Below are 8,634 nucleotides of genomic sequence, written 5' to 3' on the forward strand. Positions count from 1 at the left end.
TCATCGTCTTCATCGTCTTCATCTGATATTTCAGTTGGTGTTGCTTGCGATTCAACATTTTTTGATACTTCACTACTATCAATAGCCTCATTTAACCCATAGCATTTTGGAGTACTACTCCACAATGCATCACAATTCACATAGAATTGCCAAGAAGTTGGTGTTTCTCCTACTTTGTTCTTTCTTGCTTGCACCATTTCTTCAAATTGTCTATTCTATTCCTGATTTGATCTAGATTGTAGGTGCCATTAGTGTCCTTGTTGAGTGCATCCGAGAGATTCTTCCAGTCCTTAGCCGATAAATTTTCCTTCTTAATATGCAACCATACCTCCTCGTATCGTTTCAAAAGTGTGAATGTCAACTTATCATTTCACATTACAAGGATAACATTTTCCCTCTTTGCATTACTAGCATCCCACGTTATAGGGATAACCTTTGCCCTCTTTGCATTACTATCATCGATTTAGGTGAGTGGAACTCTAGTGCTATCCAATGAGATATTTTGAGTTGTTACAAGCATGGAAGTAATATTCGAATGTTCCATTGGTGGGATATGCAAAACCAATAAGACATCCTCTTTAGGAGCTACAAACCTAATTTCCTCAGTTGGGGCCCCCCCAAGAGAAGTCATCATGTCAGTAAAAGAAATTGAACCTTGTGGCCCAAGGGCCTCTTGAGAAAAGACACATACTTCTCACAATCATCCTACCATGGGTTTCGTACATTTGAAGCATGCACAACCTAAGAAAGTGCTGCTCTGTTATTACTCAACATGGTAATGGACCTTTTCACACTTCAAAAATAACCTATCTAAAGAGCCTAAGCTCATAGCTGTAAACTAGCTTTGTAAAATGATAACAATACTCTAAACCCTTTATCTTGCAAAAATGAAAATATATTTGTCCATGCTTTTGATGTACTTCATTTTTGAAAACTATATATACTCTTACCAAATTTCAAACAATTTATACGTTCTAAACTTCTAAAACCACCTAACCTATGTTTCAAAATTTTACGGCTTCTTAACATTTAACAAGTTGGAATGTTAGTAAACCCACACTTTCATTGCAACTAACGTAGCGATTGAGGTGGTGCACCCTTTTAACGACCAAACCCAGACTTCTGATTTAGGTCCGACATACTCTAGAACATGCTCAAAGGGTAAAAGTTACAAATGGATGATTAAGCTTTTAAGATATAACCTCTCTCAAACCTACTTGGTTGTGTGAAGATAACACGATAGCAATCACTTCTATAGAAGACCAGTTGCATTAAATAGATATGCGTGTGAAACCACCCCAAACAGTGTGAAACCACCCTAAACAATGTAAAAGAGAAACTCGGTTGACGTGCCAATAAGGGTGGCTTCACACGGGACCGCCTCCACAGATGAGATAGCAATCATTTGGTAATTTGTGTACCGTCATAGCCAACTACATATGGGGGCCTTTCCCATGTCGTCGACGGTAAACCGCGTGGCTAGAGCAGAATGACATTTACTACCTAGATTCTCATGCCAATCTTCTGATGAGGTATAAGGCTAGGTTTCCAAAAGAAGATGAAATTCCGCCGATATAGACAGCTTGGGCAGGGGGTGTTTAAATCGGCATAGTTTCAATTTTCTCCATTGGAGTTACCACCAATAGCTTGGGAAAGCGCAGGTTTCTAACGTCCTCAACGGCTTCCAAGGTTTAATGGAATGCAACTTTGTAAATAAATATAATCTCCTAGAGAAATCTTACTAACATGGGTTATCCTTTCCTCTCTTTGATTAATAAATCTCTTTTGTTTTTCTGAGATTAGGCCCCTATTGTAGAGATTTCGAAAACAAAAACTAAATGGATTTAAAAGTCGTCTTTATTTTCATTGGTTGAAAAATATGTTTATTTTGAGCACGGCAGATGAGGCAAACAGCTGCATGAGCAGGACACCTGTGGCCTGTCCATTGGTGATGGACGCGTCTCGCTTTCTTCACAGTTTTCGAACGTGGTGCTGCCTGATTCACAAATCAATTCTGAACAACTCCATCAACAAATTCACCTCCAAATATGACAAAACTATGGGCCAGTTTCCACGCTACAACTACTTGCCAGAAAGAAAAACCAGTTGCCGTTTGAGAGACAAGTGAAGTAGAAAGAGAAAGTTGTTCACCATTTGTGTGGTTCTGAGCTCAACACACAGGATTTAGCACGGACAACAACCAGCTGCAGTTTGAGAGAGGAATAAAGTTGAAAGAGAAAGTTGTCCAGTTTGAGAGAGGAATAAAGTTGAAAGAGACAAAGTTGTCCACCATTTGTGTGGTTGTGAGCTCTAACAGATAGGATTGGCTTAGTGCTAGCTAACGACCAGCTGCCAACCATGCCTCGCATAGAAATTGGCAGTATATTTCAGAGGACATGGGCTGCATCGAAATTGGCAGTATGTTTCAGAGGCCATGGGCTGGCATCTGATCAGAGTGCTCTGCTCTTTGGATCACCTCAAAACATTCTTTACTTCTCTCGAACTACCGAAAAAAGTCCGCATTTGGGGAGGAGGGTTTGCCGACTTCCTCGTTGGAAACTTTTCCTATGGTAGCCATGTTCTTCCTGCGCTTGCCGGGGTGAACCTCTGATTTGAGCTCTGGATAAATGCCTTCCACAAAGTCCTCTTGTGACCCTCCATTGGAGGAGTCTTGCACCTGCAGAGCATACTGCAGATTCCAAAGCACATCCTCCATGGAGGGCCTTCCCATTGGATCCTGCGACAGACACTTGACGGTGATCTCTACAACTGTGTCCAGTGACTCCATGTTGCAGGAACCCACAATTTTGGGATCAAGCGCCTCTAACTTTGGCCCTTGTTCTGCCATCAGTGACTCCTGTTAAGAGGAAAATTAGTACAAGCAAGCAAGCTTCCAACAGGCTATAAGTTTCCAAAATACACTCATTTTCTCACCAACTCCTTGGGTACACCACTTCTATCATCTAACGTGGCCGGTTTTCCTACGAGCACTTCCAACAGTACGAGACCAAAGTTGTATACATCACTCTTATCCACCAGCTTTCTCCTGCAGGAGAAGAGATGGGAACCAGTAAGAAAATTAATTAAAACAAAGCCCAAATTCTGAATTTTGCCACAGAAAGATTGAGAGCTCTTCCAAGGATGTCTATGAATAACACCCAATTCTTGCTCTTATCACATTTGTATCTTCTCGACTACCACCGCCTGTGGGACTTTTCTTACACCACTTGTTCTCTTCAACAACACGCACAACTTTTGCCCACAAACATGTTGCCCATGCCCAGGCTTCAACAAAAGAAAGGACGCTAAGTTCATGCGAACCTGTGTTTCTCCGGTTGAGAAAAGCCGTTGGCAACTTGTGATCTTCCCTGAAATCAATCAAGAGGCCGTGATTCAGAGAGGAAGAGAATGGGAAACGAGCAACCAAAGCCTTATTCATGAGAACGTAGAAGTGCAGTAGAGTTCAACTTACATCAGTATCTTCTGCATCAAGTCGGAAAACCAGCCCAAAGTCACTCAGTTTAGGGACCAAATTCTGGTCCAAAAGGATATTAGTGGCCTTGATGTTGTTGTCGAAGATACCCGGGACCAATCCAGAATGGAGAAAATGGATGCCCTTGGCTGCTCCAATGATTACCAGGAGCCTTTGCAACCACCCAAAGCCATCTTGTCCTCTACCTAATCTCACCGGCAAGACCATAAGAGCATAAATTAATAGGTATTCATAAGCAACAAGGAGGGTTAATTGGGTACTTGGAGGGCTAAATGGGCACAGAGAGGGATTATCTGAGTGCTTGGATGGTTAAATGGGCCTTCATGCTTGTGAGCTGGTTGAGTTCTTACCAGCTAGTCTCGTCCGCAACGTCCTGTTGCTCACGTACTCGTAAATGAGACACACTTGGCATCCTTGGTTCGCAGCATCACCTTCACTTACAAGGTTGTAACCGAGGAGACTAACGAGATGTTGGTGTCGAAACTTGCCTAGGCGCTCAATTCGAGCCTTCAGGCTTTTCAAATTCCTCGCTTCTTGCTTTCTCAGACGCTTGATGGCCACTAATGAGCCATCATCTAATTGCCCTTTGTAAACCTGAAAGACAATGCAGAACTAGAGCAGTCAAGAGGAAAAAATGAAGTTGAAATTGCCTTGCCTGGACCTCGTAGACCCAAATGTCTGGAGAATCAAGTGAACCATTACCTTGTCTTGGTTACCTTCACCAATAAGCGTTGATTCATGGAAGTAATCAGTAGCCTTGTAAAGCTCATCCATTGAAAACACACGGAAAGGTGGAAATCCTAATGCCCCAAGTTTCATGGTTCGTGAAATATACCCTGTAAAGGGCAAAAGGTATGTCATATATGGGATCAGACAAGCTTGATAGCCCATGCATGACAATCAAGGTAGCGTACACACATACATATACATATACATCCATAAACACACAAAGAAAGCACAGATACAAAAAACACTTACTTGCATTAGCTAGCATGCATGCATACATACACACACACACAAAAACACTTACTTGCATTAGCTAGCATGCATGCATACATACACAAAGAAAGCACAGATACAAAAAACACTTACTTGCATTAGCTAGCATGCATGCATACATACACACACAAAAACAAACAAACAAAGTAAGGACGCTTACTTGCATTAGACAGGAGCTCCGATGAGACAGAGACGGACTTGTTGCCCATACAAGGTCCTCCTGTGGGCTTGAGAGATTGCCCGCTACTCTGGGATCGCCTCCTGTGTACGAGTAAGAAGAGCAACACAAGGGATGCAAGAGCTATGGCCAGCACCCCTCCTGCGGTTCCAGCCAGAACGGCAACGCGTTTGCCACGGGGTGCAACACGCGCTGGAAGAAAGGGTTCCAAACCAGAGGCCAATGCCGCATTTTGGCAGTAGGCGAAAGGATTCTGAGGCTGCAGACTAGTGTACAAGCAATTCCATTGGAACCTGATGGTTACTCTCCTTGATGCTGCAAGAGACGCCATGTGTAGTGGCAAATGGCCGGTGAGCAGATTGAACGAAAAATCCAGCAATCTCACATTGCTGGACAAGGTTAAATTGGGAGGCAAGATGCCGCTCAGATGGTTTCTAGCCACGTTCAGGTACTGGATACTTGGGAGGGAGAAAAACGCAGACGGGGGCACACCAGAGAGGAGATTGGAAGACAAGTCCAGCTGTTGCAACTGGCTTAGCTTCGTAATAGAGCCTGGAATGGGGCCTTGCAGCTTGTTTTTTCCAAGAGCCAAGTAGAGTAACTGCGTGCCGAGCAAGGGGAACTGCGGCCCTAATCGGTTGTTCTGAACATTGAGAGCTAACAGATTTGCCACGCCCCTCAGATCTGGAAGGTTCCCAGAGAACTGATTCCCGGCCAGAGACAGAGCTTGAAGAATCGAAGCGTTACTGAGAGACGCTGGCAAATTGCCTGACAGGAGATTGTTGTCAAGCACTAGAGTTTTGAGATTCGGGAGTTGGGAGAAGATAGAGGATGGCAGCTCGCCCTTAATCTTGTTACCTGACATGCTGAGCGTGGCGAGGTTTGGGAGGGAGCCCCATCGCTGTGGAAGAGTGCCGTTGAGCATGTTATCGTCCAAAAGAAGGATTTGCAGACTCTGTAGGGTCATGAGCCTGTTGGGGAGCACTCCGGAAATGAAATTGGAGCTCATGTTCAGCACCTCGAGGTAAGAAAGACGCCCAAGCTTGCTCGAGAGAGGCCCCCATAGACCTAGCGAGGTGAGCTGCAACACCTTCAGCCTAGTGAAGTTGGTGAGGTGAAGCATGAGCAACTCAGAGGAGAAGCCTGCAGATAGCATGGCATTTGTGTTGGAGCTTGCCCCATCCACGGCAGCAAGATTGGAACTCGCCCTGTCCCCCACTATCTGTAAATGCGTGACATACCCTCCTTCGCAGAGGACAGTGAGTGTTGGCGAAGGGGAGAGGTTGCAGAAGTCAGTTTGAGAGTTCCAACTCGCTAAGGAGCTGGGATTCTCCAACATAGTTTTGAGCTCAAGAAGAGCTTGTTTCTCTGAGTCTTGCAGCCAGGAGGAGCTTGAAGAGGAAGGCTGTAGCAAGAACAGCAGCGAAAGGACCCAACAAAGGAAAGCCATGAAAGGAATACTGAACTTACACAGACTGTCTTCACAAGAGAAGCTTGTTCCTTTCGCGAGCAACAGGCTCTGCAGGGAGAATGTGGGGCAGAATTAGTCTGATGTAGGCAGTTCAAGCAATCAAGACTAATTCACGTTAATTAAACTAACTAACGTAGAGAAACGAGCAATCGAGCGGAATGCTGTAGCTTGGAGAAGGCTTTGTGCTAAGCTAGGCGAGGTACTCTTGCTGGAAGGCAGGAAGGGGCTGGTTGCCCACAACACAAGGCGTCCAGGTTCCCCCCATAAGCTGAATTATTCTGGTTTACAAGGTACCTCGAATCTTTTTGGTCCCATCAACAAGAAAGTTCACAGAAGAAAGCTTAGAGTTTAAACTATAGACTGGGGGCTGAGGGCTCATATATCCAGGCCCGATCTATTCCTTTTCTTTTCTTGCAGTCCCGAGACTGCGCAGTGATGGGGGTGAGCGAGAGCGCCTCCCGATGAAGTCCCGTCTGCAGCAGCTCCCAGGTCTGTATCGACAGGTCACAGAACTCCTAAGGCCCTCTCTTCAAGGGCGGGAAATGGTAAGGTTACCGCCTACACTGCCGGTAAAGCATGGAGTGCGATTCTCAGAGAGTACCGTGTAAAAAAACAACGTGGCTACTAACCGAGGCCCTTCCCTCTGTGGGGGCTGTACTACAGAAAGCCTCCACCTTTCATATTTCTGTTCACACTTATAAATTTTGTATCGACAAAAATTTAAGGCACTTTTTTTTCCATGTTTTTAACTCCAAACAAAAAAAAACGGAATTTTAAAAGTAGGGCCAGTTAGTTAGGGTTTTGGTTAGTTAGACCTTTGATCTTGCAAAGGACCAACTTCTCTGTTTTTTTTCCATTGCCACACATAGGCAATCGAAAATTAAGGGGGAGTGTTGCGACCAAGCTAGAAGAAGAAGAAGATGCTGAGCTGGCTAGATTCATTCTGGAACTATCGACGGTAAAAAAAATTTCCATAGAAAACTGAGTCTGAGTTAAGCTTCTCACAAAAAGCTTGCTATGAATGTAATGGAGTTCCTTTTTTGTGAATAATACCGAACAAATCGTTTTCGGTTTTTTTTTAATTAAGGAAAAGAGGCTCTCCACCACAAGTATAGCACCTTTTTCAAAGGATTAGCAGGGCCTCTAGACGGCTTCCAAGATGAAGACTAATATTGTTTTTTTTTAGGGATTTTGTAGCCCCTACATCCCCAACTAGGACTGGTGAGACACAACTCTGACTTGTTTGTGCACAGCAAACACTCTAGCCAAAGGTGGTGCAAGATTGCGAGTTCGAACCCCCCCCCCCCCCCCTCGCTCTACAAAATGGGGTGGTGTGAGTAATATGTCTCTTCGTATTTTAAAAAAAACTAATTAGCTCATAGCAAACCTATACTCATCCACACCACCCAAGTGACAAAGAGCTTACAACATGTAGTGTCCCACCATAGGCAAAGACTTCCCCCCATCCAATGCTCGAAAAAGATGGCAACCTAGTGTATTTTGACCGGTTAGAATTATGAAAAAACAAAAATGGTAACTTAGTGTATGCTTACTGTCTAGAATTATGAAAAAACATCTAAGATTTCTCATTACCCTTATTTTAAGGATTCACCGACATGCAATATACTATTGGGAACTAAAACTAGGTAGGTTGAGGAGTTGTCCTTATTTTGATTGGTTAGAAAAAATGTTTTTATCGAGCATTGTCCCCATGAACATGTAGGCTGTCTGCTTTCATCAGACATATCACACACTATAATACTTTGCATTCAATGATGTAATAACAAATTAAGTGGGGTCTAGTGGTTAATTGAGCTCTTCTCTTGGAAGATGTCGTGGGTAAACTATTGGGAACTAAAAGCGGGTAGATTGAGGAGTTGTCCTTATTTTGATTGGTTGGAAGAAATGTTTTTATTGAGCACGCCTCCATGGACGTGTAAGCTATCTAGACACCTTTATCAGACATATAAGACATTGTAATACTTAGCATTCAATGATGATTATAAGAAACAAATTAAGTGGGGTCTAGTGGTTAATTCAGCTCTTCTACTGTGGGGCTCTAGACACCTTTATCAGACATATAAGACATTGTAATACTTAGCATTCAATGATGATTATAAGAACGAATTAAGTGGGGTCTAGTGGTTAATTCAACTCTTCTACTGTGGGGATGTCATGAGTTTAAATCTTGTGAAGATTGGCAATGATGTTTTGCTTGGGGCCCTCCCTGTAAAATCGTGTCTTCTAGCGAGAGTGTCCTAAGGGTGTGCTACATTGTAATACTTCGCATTCAATGATGATTATAAGAACAATGGGGGTGGGGTCTAGTGGTTAATTCAGCTCTTCTACTATGGGGATGTCATGGTTTCAAATCTTGTAAAAATTGGCAATGATGTTTTGCTTGGGGCCCTCCCTGTAAAATCGTGACTTCTAGTGCGAGTGTCCATCCAGGGGCGTGCTTGAGAGGCAGGACAAAAATTGGCTCTCCTTGTG

At 43.7% G+C, this 8,634-nt stretch overlaps 1 protein-coding gene across 2 annotated transcripts; it reads right to left on the reverse strand.

The window, feature by feature from the left end:
• Positions 1-1,839: 1,839 nt before the first annotated feature.
• LOC147619110 (putative inactive leucine-rich repeat receptor-like protein kinase At3g03770) lies at positions 1,840-6,813 on the reverse strand. Of its 2 annotated transcripts, none has more exons than XM_086774302.1 (8): positions 6,275-6,813; positions 4,653-6,189; positions 4,196-4,329; positions 3,844-4,087; positions 3,473-3,678; positions 3,322-3,368; positions 2,935-3,046; positions 1,840-2,857 (listed from the first exon to the last, which is right to left on the reverse strand). In XM_086774302.1, exons 2-8 carry the CDS (start codon positions 6,118-6,120, stop codon positions 2,504-2,506), a joined length of 2,565 nt encoding a protein of 854 aa, XP_086630428.1. In that variant the 5' UTR covers positions 6,121-6,189; positions 6,275-6,813; the 3' UTR covers positions 1,840-2,503. The 2 variants fall into 2 exon arrangements, with proteins under 2 accessions (XP_086630428.1, XP_086630427.1); XM_086774301.1 differs by having other exon boundaries at positions 6,436-6,724.
• Positions 6,814-8,634: the final 1,821 nt, after the last annotated feature.

The sequence above is a fragment of the Cibotium barometz genome, chromosome 34, assembly GCF_041138505.1.
Source record: "Cibotium barometz isolate CiBa-2024 chromosome 34, ASM4113850v1, whole genome shotgun sequence".
Lineage (NCBI taxonomy): Eukaryota > Viridiplantae > Streptophyta > Polypodiopsida > Cyatheales > Cibotiaceae > Cibotium > Cibotium barometz.

What these genes read in the sequence shown, in the direction of transcription:
- LOC147619110 (XM_086774301.1), bottom strand. Translation starts at nt 6,456, where the DNA reads ATGGGACCAAAAAGATTCGAG. An exon ending in GTGAAGGTAACCAAGACAAG is followed by an intron (nt 4,088 to 4,195) that starts GTAATGGTTCAC and finishes ATTGTCTTTCAG; the next exon opens with GTTTACAAAGGGCAATTAGA. An exon ending in GTGGTGTACCCAAGGAGTTG is followed by an intron (nt 2,858 to 2,934) that starts GTGAGAAAATGA and finishes TCCTCTTAACAG; the next exon opens with GAGTCACTGATGGCAGAACA.